Source organism: Danio rerio, chromosome 13, assembly GCF_052040795.2.
Source record: "Danio rerio strain M-AB ecotype USA chromosome 13, GRCz13ab, whole genome shotgun sequence".
NCBI classification, from domain to species: domain Eukaryota; kingdom Metazoa; phylum Chordata; class Actinopteri; order Cypriniformes; family Danionidae; genus Danio; species Danio rerio.
The window spans coordinates 3,688,331-3,702,665 of NC_141033.1; the positions used below are offsets into that span (position 1 = coordinate 3,688,331).

A 14,335-nucleotide genomic window follows, 5' to 3' on the forward strand; every position below is an offset into this window, starting at 1 on the left:
TCAAAGCAAGTGTTGCTCGCTGCAGAGCCATTTGGGCGAGCTGAGCTCCAGCGAGGGGGAGCTTGACCTTGAGCTTGAGCTCCACCTTTTTTGCACTTCTTCTACGAGTGATGTCACTGGGGGTAGGGTTAGGGGTGGGGTTGGTGTACGCATTAAAACAGCTTACAGGAGGAGGAGCGAGAGCTCAGGCTCCCCCTCGCTGGAGCTCAGCTCTGCTCAAATGGCTCTGCAGCGAGCACCCGCTCGATCAAAGCCTAAAAGGGGCAAATTCAAAGAGCTCAAAAACATTATTTGTGGAGTATTTTGATCATGAAACTTCGCATACACACTCTAGGGACATAAATCAGTGAAAAACGACAAGCATTTGGGTTTTCAACTGGTGACCTCAAAGATGTAATACCCATCTGGAAACTGTGCGTACACTTGCGGCAGTCCATGTCGTGTTCAGTCATCTCTACAGTGAGACTGCCATATAGCTGAAGGTGAAAGCAGAATGTTGGATGTGGATACAGTAGCTACATGATGCTCACGGCGGTAAAACACTCGCCTTGAGTATTTCAGAGCTCTTTGTTGCCACTTGTCTCTTTCCTTCCCATCAAAGTTGTGCTTACGGTGAAGGTGAGACAGAGAAAGACTAGCTAAATGGGATGAAATCCCATCCAAAATGTGACATTGTGTTTTAGCAGCAGAAACTGCTCACAGTGTCTCTCGTGGGATTAAACCGTTGCAGAAACAAGCATGAGTCGATGAAGTACAGCAGCAGTCAGAGAGAAAATCAGCAGTGATGATGCTAATAGACATTAACTGCCTGTGGAATTACTCTGCAAATAGTTCTCAGCTTTACCTGGAGAGAAGGTCGATTACAAAAATGTCACCAGTACAATACAGTAGTCGCACTGCAATAAATGCTTCTTTGAGTTTTTGAGCTCTATTTTAACAATCTAAGCTCAAAGTCTAAAGTGTATGGCGCAAAAGCATTAAGAGTGTGTCCGAATCTACTTTCGCTATTTAAAGAATTGAAAAATACAGTTTACGCCCCAGAGCATGGTCTAATAGGGTTGTGCTTATTCTCTGAATGAGTTCTGGGTGTGTTTTCAGCATAACCTGCTTTAAACCAATCAGAGTCTTATCTCTCCTTCCCTTTAAGAGTCAGTTGCCTCGCACCTTGGCACATTTGCTATTTACATGACGGACTTTGTAAGTGGAAAAAAATAATGTTTTACTACACTGAAAAAAAAATATTTGAAGATGATACCTTGATTTTACTTAATTTTTTTAAGTTAAGTGGTTGTAAACAATTTGTTTATGTTGAGTTTAAACAAATAAATTAAGCTGAACATTACTACATTTAATTTGTTTGTTTAAATTCAACACAAATAAATTGGATGCAACATTTTTGCAGACAACATTTTCTTCAGTGTAGTGAGAGAACAGTTAATCTGAGCATCTGCAGCGCGAGGATAAAGAATGAGCCTCCTCCATTCCACCTTTACTTTCCTTTTACTCTTTAATTTACTCCTTTACTTTCGTGGAGTAAGGAAACGGTGGAAACTCACTCCACTGAAGACATCCATTAGCCTACACAAATAATTTCATTAAGCGTAAGATTTGTTTCAAAACTATTTCTAAATTCAGTTCTAATTTCCAGCAAAGGAATAAATAAACAGTAATAACGAAGTGTGGTCAAAAAACTGAGTTATATCCAAACACACGTCCTGTTCTTATGCCCCACATGGTATTGCAGACGTCTCCAAAACCCGACAGGTGGACAAATCTACACTTGTTTTTATTTAAACAAATATAAATCTGCATATAATAAACAATACTGCTAATAATAATAACATTATACAAATGTAAATTATCATGAATAAACTGAAAAAAAGCCCCCCAAGGTGAAGGGATGGAGGCAGTGGTTTTTATATTTATGTAGAAAATAATTATTTTTGTAACATTTTAATCTTTTGTTGTTTTCATCTGTAAATATATTTGTGTATTTCTGTACATCATGTGTGTATTAAGCAATGTGTAAGTGTTTTGGACCTGCATAGGGGTCCAAAACCCCTATGGGAGCAGCTTTTAGTTAGTCAACGACATAGTCTTTTCATTTCTTTAAAGCAACGCGCTAATAATGTGCCTTAACACACCTCCTCTTTAGACCAGCACACCAGTGAGCCCACAAAGTGGTGCAAATGGATTTGCTATTTAAACAACGTGGCACAAAGCGTAAAATTAGGATTGCGCTGGTCCGAAAATAGCAACAAATCACGCCGAAAACATCTTGCGCCTTATTGCACCGGGTGCATGATAGGGCCTTGATCCTGTTTCTAGTCCAAAAATCTAAAATTTTTAAAATCAAGAGGCATTTTCTAGACAAGTAAACACAAAATTTTGTTTTCAGAAATAATAAATCAAAATTACGGCTATTTTTTCTGCTTCAAGTCAGCATGAAGCTGCAAAAATTTTTTGTTTGTTTGTTTGTTTTTTCGTATTGTGATACAGTTTCTTGAAAAAATGGAATATTAAATGAGAAAACAGTGGGCGTGGTTTGTTGTTTCTACTGAGAGCTGATTGGATGTAGTATTGAGAGCTGATTGGATGTAGGCATTTCATTCAGAAAGATGTGGAAAGGGGTTTGTGGAGAGTTGTTATAATCTAACAGACTCCTCCTGCTCATCATTTCTGTTTGTTGTCAAAACTAACAGTTGGACCTACAGCAAAACCTCAGACAGATGTACTCTAAAAATTTAATGGAAAGCAAACAGGAAGTGTGTTCAAACTTAATTGTTTTATGTTCAATCCACTTACATCTGTGAAAGCTAATAAATTATCTTAATTCCTTCATATCATCTCAACACAAATCAATTGTGTGGAACCTAGCGTTTTTTAAAGTGCACTGTAATTAAATGTTGGGTTCCAGGCAATTTCTTCATGTTGTCTGAACCCCAAATCAAGTAAACTAACCTAATCGTTTTTCTACAAATGTAAGTAGATTGAACATAATTAAGTTAGAAACATAAGAAAACCGTAATAGTTGTGTTGTTTCATTCATTCATTCATTATCCTTTGGCTTAGTCTCTATTTCAGAGGTCGCGACAGCGGAATGAACCGCCAACTATTCCAGCATATCTTTTACGCAGCAGATACCCTTCCAGCCGCAACTAAGTACTGGGAATACATTCTCATTCACACACACAATCATAGACTACAGCCAATTTAGTTAATCCAATTCACCTGTAGCGCATGTGTTTGGACTGTGTCGGAAACCAGGGCACACAGAGGAAACCCACGCCGACATGGGAAGAACGTGCAAACTCCAAACAGAAATGCCAACTGGCTCAGCTGGGACTCGACCAGGGACCTTCTTGCTGTGAGGCGACAGTGCTAATCACTGAGCCACAATGCCGCCCATCTTGTTTCAACCCATTTTAAATAAGTTTGAACAAGAGCAAAGGTCAAATTTTGAAAATGGCCAATTAATATTTTGAAATATTTTGAAATGAACACTGTTGGTCAGACGTGTAAAAACAGATCAAAGATAAACAAGGCTTGTAAGAAATGAGAATGCAGAGCTAACACATGTGAATGGCGATGTGAGAGTTCACTTGTTGTCTGTGTTTATCTGGCAGGAAATCTGATGAAATACCTCGAACAAAGGATGTGAACCCTTTTTATTTGCTTCTGTTCTTTAAAATCCTCTAACAAGACGCTTTGATGTAACCACACATTTACACCACCAGCAAAATCATGTGGATTTGAGGGCAAAGCCTTCTGTCATTCTGCTAAATCTATCCAGAGAGAGAGAGAGGCAGCTGTTTGGTATTCTCTGTGCTGTCTTCTGCTTGCTGAGGTTCTCATAAGATTGGAAATTTAGACAAACAAGATAATGAAATCAAAAGAGCCTGTCCTGCCACAGCGCAACACTATAAAAACTGCTGGTTTCCACACATTGGAATTAACCCTCTCAGACTCAAATTAAGTTTTAAAAACAGGAAAAATCTGATATTTGGGGAAAATTATCATATGGGGTAGTGCAATAGAATCCTGACTTTTTTTTTTAGAGAGATCTTCACAAGCAAGGCGTTTTGGGATGTTGCAGATTTGCAACATTGGCCCAGTGTGGTAATTAGACACTGACGACTTGACGAAGTGTGTCGTAGTGCTCACTAAAACAGATGAGCGAGACAAACTACTTAAACAATGAAACAAAGCATTGGTCTGGCAAGGCAAGGCAACTTTGTCGTAATGCTCACTAAAACAGATAACTAAAACAAACTTGGCATTACTGCCATTACTAATACAAATCCATAGTATAATATAATTCGTTAACTTACTGCACTCTTTTAGATTACTTTTAGGATGGATGGGTTAACTGTTTTGGAGCTTTAAAACCCCAGGCACCATTCACTGCATTACAAAGTTGAGAAGAGCCAAGATAATCTTTTTTTTTTTTTACAAATTTAAGTAGATTAAACAAAAAACACTCAGGTTTAGGAACCGTTTTGTTTCAACTCACTTTAAATAAATAGTTTGAACAAGTAGCAAACTGTACTGTGCACTTAGGCTCTATTTTGACGGAGGGCGCAAACGCTTTCAGGATGTGTCAGAATGCATTTTTGCCAATTTAAGGACGGGATAATCAGCTTTGCGCCATGGCGCATGGTCTAAAAGGGTTGAGTTTATTTTCGTAATGAGTTATAGGTGTGTTTTGAGAATAAACCAATCAGAGTCTCATCTCCCATTCCCTTTAAGAGCCAGCTGCGTCACGCCATAAGTGCATTTTGACGTAAAGTAAGTTCACTTTCGCTTTTGCTCTCGTGGATAGGGAAACCTTTACGCACAGAAATCAATTAGTCTATAAATAATTAATTTAGTTTGTTAAGCACAAAGATTTGTTTTAAAACTATTTCGAAATTCAGTTCTAATTTCCAGCAAATAAATAAATGAACAATAATAATCAAGTGTGTTCAAAATACTGAGTTATTTCCAAATACACCTGCCATGCCCCATATGGTCTGAAATTTGACAGGTGGACAAATCTAAGCTTGTTTTTAATAAAACAAATATAAATATGCATATAATAGATAATACTGCTAATAGTAATAACATTATACAAAAGCAAATTGAATTAACTGAAAAAGCCTCCCGAGATGAAAAAAATAAGGCAGTGGTTTTTAAATCTTCATGTAGGCTAGAAATTAATATGTTTTGTAATATTTTAATCATTTATATTTATATCCTGTAAATATGTATATATATATATATATATATATATATATATATATATATATATATATATATATATATATATATATATATATATATATATATATATATATATATATACATCCTTAAGATATTATATATTTTTCATATGTAAAGATATTTGCGTATTGCTCTGCATCTTGTTTGTAGTGTGTAAGCCAGGCGCTCTTTGCGCCAGACAATAGACCGACTTTGTTCTGGTCTAAAGATCAGACTATTTACAGTTTCTCAAAATAGCAACGCGCCAAAACACGCCTGCTTTTTTAGACCAGAACGCCTATGGGTGCACATTTGAGCGCAAATGCATTTGCTATTTAAACAGCGTAGCGCAACACCTCAAAATGACCCTTGCGCCGAGCTGAAAGTAGCAAAAGAGTATTGCGCCCGCCTTGCGCCACATTGCGCCGGGTGTATGAAGGGCCCTTAGTGTGACTTTACAATGTGAGATCATTGGATTGTAATGTTTATAAGTGAATCAATAATCTTTTAATATGTAATGCTTCAATTTTGTTCACCTGAAAGAAGGAAGGCATTTTTGTGACCCAAACCTCTTCAGGTCTTCAACTGTAAACATGGTTTCTGTGGTGAAATATATCTCATTACACTCCCTCTTATTCATCTCTGCATGTTCCTTCGTCCAATCCCGGTTGAGCTGTGATATTAGTTCCCAGAGCCTTCCAGCGAGGGGTCGGCGCTCCTTCACAGCAGCATTATTGCCTCGGTAAGGATTACAAAAGAGCCGGACAATGGATTTATGGACATTGATTGCAGTACTGCACGGGCAGCTCAGAGACGGCGCGCGAGGCGAAAGGGGTGTAAACAAAGGCCCCGCAGTCGGACATATTTTCAGAGCTGGACGCTGAAGGAGCATCACCCTGACTACCCGCATGTCAGCACAGAACCAACAGTCCAGGTCCAAGGCAAGACAATCTGTCTGGACAAGGGAAAAACAAGTGTCTTATGGCTCGTGCACACCAAGCCTATGCTAAACAACCAGCGCAGATAAAACCCAACTGTGTTTTCTGGACCAGGGGGACCCAAACATGGTTCTGGATGGCCAGTGTCTGGCAAAGTTCAGTTTCAACCCCAATCATACACATCTGGGCTAGCTAATCAAGCTCTTACTAGGCTTTCTAGGAAAATCCATGCAGATACGTTGAGGCAACTTGGAGCTTAAAATCTGCTAGACCGTGTTTGAGCACTCCTGGTCTGTACTAAAAAGCTGCTTGTGAACACACCAAATGGACGAAAGCCGACTGAAACGAGAGATCTACACAAGAACTTCCTCTTTCCTCTTCCACGAAGGGCAGTATTTGTTTTCTTATCCGCTTGTTAAGTGGTGACGTGTTTGTGACGTATGTATACTGTTTCCGGGTCCAAGCCGCCATTCATTTGAGTGGAGAAATCATTCGTTTATGATCACGTTTTATTCCTATCACACATTAAAGTTAATTTCATATATAATCATAGTGTACACAACAATCTCTGGGCTTGCTGCATAACAAATACACAAATTTTAACAATTTATAAAAAATTAATCACTTTCTAGCCATCGAATATTATGGACATATATACTGCGATCGTGATTTTCGAAAGCCTTAAATTGCTTTGTAAACGTTTATTATTACCATTTCATGAGTCTCCCCATTCAGTTCAATAGAGCGCTTGGACCCGGAAGCCGCTTCGCATGACGTCACACTTAACAAGCGGATTCACAATGGGAAACCAGAACTTCCGACAAGCACACGTAAAGTGTAAACAAAGTGTTTAGCACCTTTATCACTTTAGTTGTCCCGGAGGTATTCAGTACTATAAATATGTCTGATACTCTACTAATCCATATTGCTTGAAGATATTTGGGAAATGTAGCAAATTTCAGCCGACCTTTTTGTGATCCTTATTAGCTACGTCAGTTTACTACGTCACAATTGCCTTCAGGACTCTGATCTTATTGTTTCACTGGAGTTGTAATAGGTAGAGTTTGTAGTTCTGATTACAAAGTACAGTATTACAACTATAAATTCTGTGAAATCATGTTCTAATTTAGGGTGGGTTATCAAAATAAGCATTTGTCTTTCAAACTGTTTAGTTAGCCTATGTGCTATTATTGTTACGTAACATTACATTACTACAGTAATCTTATATTTTATTGTATATTAAAGAATATTAAGGTGACGCAGTGGCGCAGTTGGTAGTGCTGTCGCCTCACAGCTAGAAGGTCGCTGGTTCGAACCTCGGCTGAGTTAGTTGCCGTTTCTGTGTGGAGTTTGCGTGTTCTCCCTGCGTTCGTGTGGGTTTCCTCCAGGTGCTCCGGTTTCCTCCACAGTCCAAAGACATGCGGTACAGGTCAATTGGGTAGGCTAAATTGTTCGTAGTGTGTGTGTGAATGAGTGTGTGTGGATGTTTCCCAGAGATGGGTTGCAGCTGAAAGAGCATCCGCTGCGTAAAAACCTGCTGGATAAGTTGGCGGTTCATTCCGCTGTGGCGACCCCAGAATAATCAAGGGACTAAGCCGACAAGAAAATGAATGAATGAATAAATAAATAATATTTAATGACTTAAAAATTGTATTTGTTTGACTCTCACTATACAAAATAAGATAGGAAGTGTCAAATGTTATATATAGTTTACAGAAGTAATTTACACTTTTAGTTATTTATTGGGGGCCCTCATATGTTCTGGGGCCCCAAGCAGCCGCTCACCTTGCTTATTGGTTAAATCAGCCCCTGACCGTGACGATGCTTTTTTAGAAATATAAAGATGAAAAAAAATGATTGCCATTTACTAAAATAGCCACTTGAAAAATTTTGCCTAAGGCTTTTATTAATGATTTTCTTTTTAATTTTTAAGAGCAGTAATTTATTGAGCTACACTGTAAAAAAAAAATACTGGGTTCAACGCAAATCCCTCATGTTGACTCAACACAAATTATCCTTCATTCATTTTCTTTTCAGCTTAGTCCCTTTTTTAATCTAGGGTCGCCACAGTGGAATGAACCGCCGACTTATCCAGCATATGTTTTACACAGCTGATGCCCTTCCAGATGCAACCCAGCTCTGGGAAACACTCAATTACACACATACACTAAGGACAATTTAGCCTACCCGATTCACCTATACCACATGTCTTTGAACTTGTTGGGGAAACCAGAGCACCTGGAGGAAACCCATGTGAACACGGCGAGAACAGGCAAACTCCACACAGAAATGCGATTGTGATACCCACTGAGCCACCGTGACGCCATTAACACAAATTGAGTTAACTTAAGTGTTTTAAATTAAATGAACTTAAGTTTGCAAAAACCATTAAGCACCCCCCACCACCACCACCACCTCCTAAACCAAGTATTGTGTTGATTCAGCTTGTTTAGATAAGTAGTTTGAACAACCAGCAAAAATATATAGACCTTTTGAGCGTATGCTTGATATTCACACCAAAGGACAGTAGATTCGGCTCAAAAAATATAATAACACAGCAGTTTTGATAACAAGAGTTCCATGGAAGATAAAATATTGTACCATTGGCTGCATTTTAAATGATGACAATACTAAATATAATCACTTTATGTTATATGTGTGATAGTGAAAATGCAAAGTCATGTCAACAACCAATCTCTAGTCCCTCTTGGCCACCTCCGTCTGGTTATTGACAGCGTTTCTGTGTATATGTTGCTGTTCTGTGACAGTCAGCCTCTGAAAATCAATTGTTAGCACTTGTCAAGGAAAGGGACCAAGGACCAAGGAAAGCCAAGTAAATCAGCCAAGCGCAACCTAAAGGCCGAACAATGAAAAAAGGAAGTGACCTCATGATAGCCGAGCACCAGCGTCTTGAATGATAAATCATATTGAGTGTGGTGGGTGATACGCAGGCCAATGTTTTCCCCGTTCCTCGCTTCACAGCAAAAAAAAAAAAAAAGAGGGGGCAACAATGAATCCTTAATGAAAATCAGCAGGCAGAACGCGGCAACACAGACGCCGACGCTGATTGCCATCAATTTCCCATTTGCAGTCATGAAGAGAAAAAGTAAAAACTGTTTGCATATCTGATTATTGCATAAATCAGATCTTGATTTTTTTTGGAAATCCTACAGAAAAACAGCAAAACAAGCCAAACGCAGACAAACAAAAGCGGTGGCGTAGGCGAACTGTAACGAGCCCCTTTAATTTAATGTGCTCGGGGTTTCTATCAATTAAGCAGTTCGCCCCTCAGCAATCTTCAAAGCCTTTGAATCCAAACTTTTCATGCTTTCCAGTCATATAATTTAGTTTTTAAAGCGGCTATATTTCTGCTTCACTTGCTAGACCAACAAAACAGAAAGAAAATAACTAGATTTGCATGTTTTAGCTGAACACATACCGGCCCTGCTAATGTTTCCAGAATACTTCTACTGCTACCTGTGTGCCAGAGTAGAGCGGAGTAAGTTCTAGAAGTAAAAACATAATCTGCGTAGATTTAAAGGTGCAGTATTTAAGTTTTTGACTCTTCTAAAGCATAAAAATAACTGTCTCTGTACATTAAGTTGAGTTAAAAGCCTATTAACACAGGAAACAAACACATCAGCTCTGACTCAGTTTCAGCAGAGATCTACTTTTGATTTGTTGCTCGTGTTATTGTTGCCTCTCCGCTAGCTGTGAAGCTTTTGTCACTGCCTGTCTTGAGACCGTAGGAATTTTACGAGGTCTCTTTTATAGAGCCGCGTCTCACAAGATGACATATACACGGCATCCTGACTTCTGCTTTGGTAGCACACAGCAGATCAAAAAAGCAGCTTCTCCGTTTTATTTTTTTACTTTCACATCCTCTCTGTTGTAGTGTTTTTATTAGATTTGCAGTTGCACTATGGTTATATGAAGGTATCAAACCCCTCGGCAAGAGTGGGAGTTGAGGCAAGCCCCGACTTCTATCTTGAACTTCATCAAATCCAAACACATATACTGTATTGTGTTTCTGGTGAACTCTGTTAGAATCTATATTGTAGCCGAGGGGTGTTGCAATATATACTATGCAGATATGCTGTCTAATATTTTGTCATCAAGAGTCTGAAAATTAAAACTACACACTTTGGACCTTGTCTTTTTTTGCTAGTTTTTGCCCGTTGCAGGCAGGGTTTATTTTGTGCCAGAACACTCCGGATCCGGCTCTTCTGAATTCTGATACAGCACCTCATTTTACCGATCCTCCTCCTCAACCGCCCTCCTCTCCTGTCGGATGTTCATTTTCACTTTCTTCCGTGACTCTCCAACTCTCTTTACTGTCGTCTGTGATACCCCCCCCTCGCCCCTCCCCCCATTACATGATACCAATCCGCCATCCAACGCCCCGTCTACATCTTAATGGTGGGCAGAGCGAGGCTTCATTAAGAACTGAAACAGTCAAAGCAAATGTGTCAAAGCTTCGAAACGTTTCGAAACATATCTCTACAGTGACACCTAGTGGTAATTTTTTAAGTATTGCTCTGGAACAGCTTAAGCAAGGAAAGAGTACAGTCATTTAGTGGAGTGGTAAAAGTTTCTTACTAGCATGCAGAGGTAATGGGTTCAAACCCAGTTGTGATGCAGCTATAGATGTTAGTTTTTAAAAACCGGCGTATTCGCATGCTGCTACATTGAAAGCATATGATTCGATTCATACTAGCATCTAGCGGCTTTTGCATCTGAACTGTTCATATAGTACTATGTTTTCAGAATGAGCCTGAGTTGGGCTTCTCTGCAGGGAATGTTGAACACACTGGTTTTTACATCAAAAAAATCTTCTAGTTTGTTTACCGTTAACTTCTAGATGACTAATAATAACAAATCAAAAGTTTTGTGCGTTGATAGAAATGAGCTTTCTTTCAATTTGCAAATTAAGCTGAATAGTTGACTTCCTTGAAAGCATAGCAGTAAATATTTTGTTCTCTCTCTCTCTCTCTCTCTCTCTCTCTCTCTCTCTCTCTCTTTCTTTCGGCCCAGGAGGAACAAAACCGAGGCAAGCCCAACTGGGAGCATTTGAACGAGGACCTCCATGTGCTCATCACAGTGGAGGATGCCCAGAACCGAGCTGAGATCAAGCTCAAGCGGGCGGTGGAGGAAGTCAACAAACTACTCGTGCCTGCGGTAAGTAAAACACACTTCCCTTCTCTTCATTCTTGCTGCAAAACCCTCTCAAATATCAGACATCATGTTTGTTTAGGCTCGCTGATGTCATATGTGTCAAAGTGAAAGGAATTGTCTTTTTAAGTTACACGCCAATGGTTTTCTTTTGGTTTAAAAACATATTCACAAAAGAAGGCCCTTTCAAACTGCAGTGGAGGTTCAGTTTACGGTTTGCGTAAAGAGTGACTATAGTGCGTCTCTCTGAACACTCATATTATTTGCCGTTTTAATGCACTATATTATATTCAAGTCTCTAAATGCAAATATCACATAATCGCCAGCACTTGCCCTTTAAAGCCAATTATAACTGATTGCTTTGTGGCAATTTACTGGACACTGAAAAGGATATGTTCCAGACAGCTCCACTCAGGAAATAAGGGTATTTAAATTCACATCATGCATGTTTGCTATTAATTAGATATTATCGTTATTGTGACATCATGCAGCAAGCATCTACATTCAAGGTCATATTTACTTAGATACAGATTTATAGATATACATAGTTGACTTTAACAGAGTTGATGATAACAAAGTTTATTATAAGAGTTGACGATAATAGAGTTGACGATAACAGCGTTGATTATAACAGTGTTGACGATATCAGAGTTGATGATAACAGAGTTGACGATAACACAGTTGATAATAACAGAGTTGATGATATCAAAGTTGATGATAACAGGGTTGACGATAACAGAGTTGATGATAACAGAGTTGATGATAACAGAGTTGACGATAACAGAGTTGACGATAAAGTTGACGATAACAGAGTTGACGATAACAGAGTTGACGATAACAAAGTTGACGATAACAGAGTTGACGATAACAGAGTTGATGATAACAAAGTTGGCGATAACAGAGTTGATGATAACAGAGTTGATTATACCAAAATTGATGACAACAGAGTTGACGATAACAGAGTTGATTATACCAAAGTTGACGATAATAGAGTTGATAACAACACAGTTGACGATAACACAGTTGACAAAAACAGAGTTGATAATAACAGAGTTGATGTCAACAGAGTTGACGATAACACAGTTGACGATAACAGAGTTGACGATAACAGAGTTGACAATAACAGAGTTGATTATACCAAAGTTGACGATAATAGAGTTGATAACAACACAGTTGACGATAACACAGTTGACAAAAACAGAGTTGATAATAACAGAGTTGATGTCAACAGAGTTGATGATAACAGAGTTGACGATAACAGAGTTGACGATAACAGAGTTGACAATAACAGAGTTGATTATACCAAAGTTGACGATAATAGAGTTGATAACAACACAGTTGACGATAACACAGTTGACAAAAACAGAGTTGATAATAACAGAGTTGATGTCAACAAAGTTGACGATAACAGAGTTGACGATAACAGAGTTGATGATAACAAAGTTGACGATAACAGAGTTGATGATAACAGAGTTGATTATACCAAAATTGATGACAACAGAGTTGACGATAACAGAGTTGATTATACCAAAGTTGACGATAATAGAGTTGATAACAACACAGTTGACGATAACACAGTTGACAAAAACAGAGTTGATAATAACAGAGTTGATGTCAACAGAGTTGACGATAACACAGTTGACAAAAACAGAGTTGATAATAACAGAGTTGATGTCAACAGAGTTGACGATAACACAGTTGACAAAAACAGAGTTGATAATAACAGAGTTGATGATAACAGAGTTGATGATAACAGAGTTGACGATAACAGAGTTGACGATAACAGAGTTGACAATAACAGAGTTGATTATACCAAAGTTGACGATAACAGAGTTGATGACAACAGAGTTGACGATAACACAGTTGACAAAAACAGAGTTGATAATAACAGAGTTGACGATAACAGAGTTGACGATAACAGAGTTGATGATAACAGAGTTGATAATGACAGAATTGATTATACCAGAGTTGATGAGAACAGCTTTGTCGATAGCAGAGTTGACGATAGCAGAATTGATTATACCAGAGTTGATGATAACAGAGTTGACGATAGCAGGGTTGATGATAACAGAGCTGACTATAAAACAGTTGATTGCAACAATGTTGACTATAATAGAGATCATGATAATGGAATGTGCGATAACAAAATTGACGATAACAGAGTTGACAATGACAAAAACATCTGACGATAACAGAGTTGACGATAACGGAGAGTACGATTACAGAGTTCACAATAGCAGAGTTGACAATAACAGCTGACGATAACAGAGTTGGCGGTAACATAATTGACCGTAATAGAGTTGATGATAACAGAATTGAGGATAACGGATGGTACATTAATGGAGTTGACAATAGCAGAGTTGACAATAACAATAACAGCTAACGATAACAAAGTTGACAATTAGAGAGTTGATAATAACAGTTACCGATATAAGATTTAAAGATAAGAGAGTTGACAATAACAGAGTTGACAGTAACAAAGTTGATTATAGATGAATTAACGGTAACATATATGATAGTAATAGAGTTGACATAACAGAGTTTACGTTAACAGAGTTGACGATAATAACGTTGACAGTAACAGAGTTGACAGAAAACACAACAGAAAGATGAAATATAGACTTAATTATTTAATGAGGCAAGGAAAGGTTTAAATGAATAGTTGCAAATCTTTTCAAGATAAAATGTCCCTGGATACACACATACTCAAACGTAATATGTACCCACAATTCTAGAATGACCTGTAAATAATTCTTCTCATTCACATAAGTATTATGTTGTTCACATAAGTTTTATAATTTAAGAAAAAATCTTTGAATAACTTTTAGATCTGCTATGTAAATGTTTAAATACAATTGCTAGATTTTTATTCATGTATTTCACAAAGAAGCAGTTTGTGGCATGAAGACATACATAGATTACTGCTTCTCTTTTTCGTCTGAGTTCATATATTAGTAATTCTATTAGTATCATATGAGCATAAG

General features: G+C 38.1%; 1 protein-coding gene across 1 annotated transcript in view; it reads left to right on the forward strand.

Annotated features, from left to right (window-relative positions):
- Positions 1–14,335, forward strand: part of qkib (QKI, KH domain containing, RNA binding b) — a 168,632-nt gene that overhangs the window by 102,249 nt on the left and 52,048 nt on the right. The window contains 1 exon segment of the mRNA NM_001442972.1: positions 11,214–11,357. Within this exon segment, the coding sequence (NP_001429901.1) occupies positions 11,214–11,357 (144 nt within the window).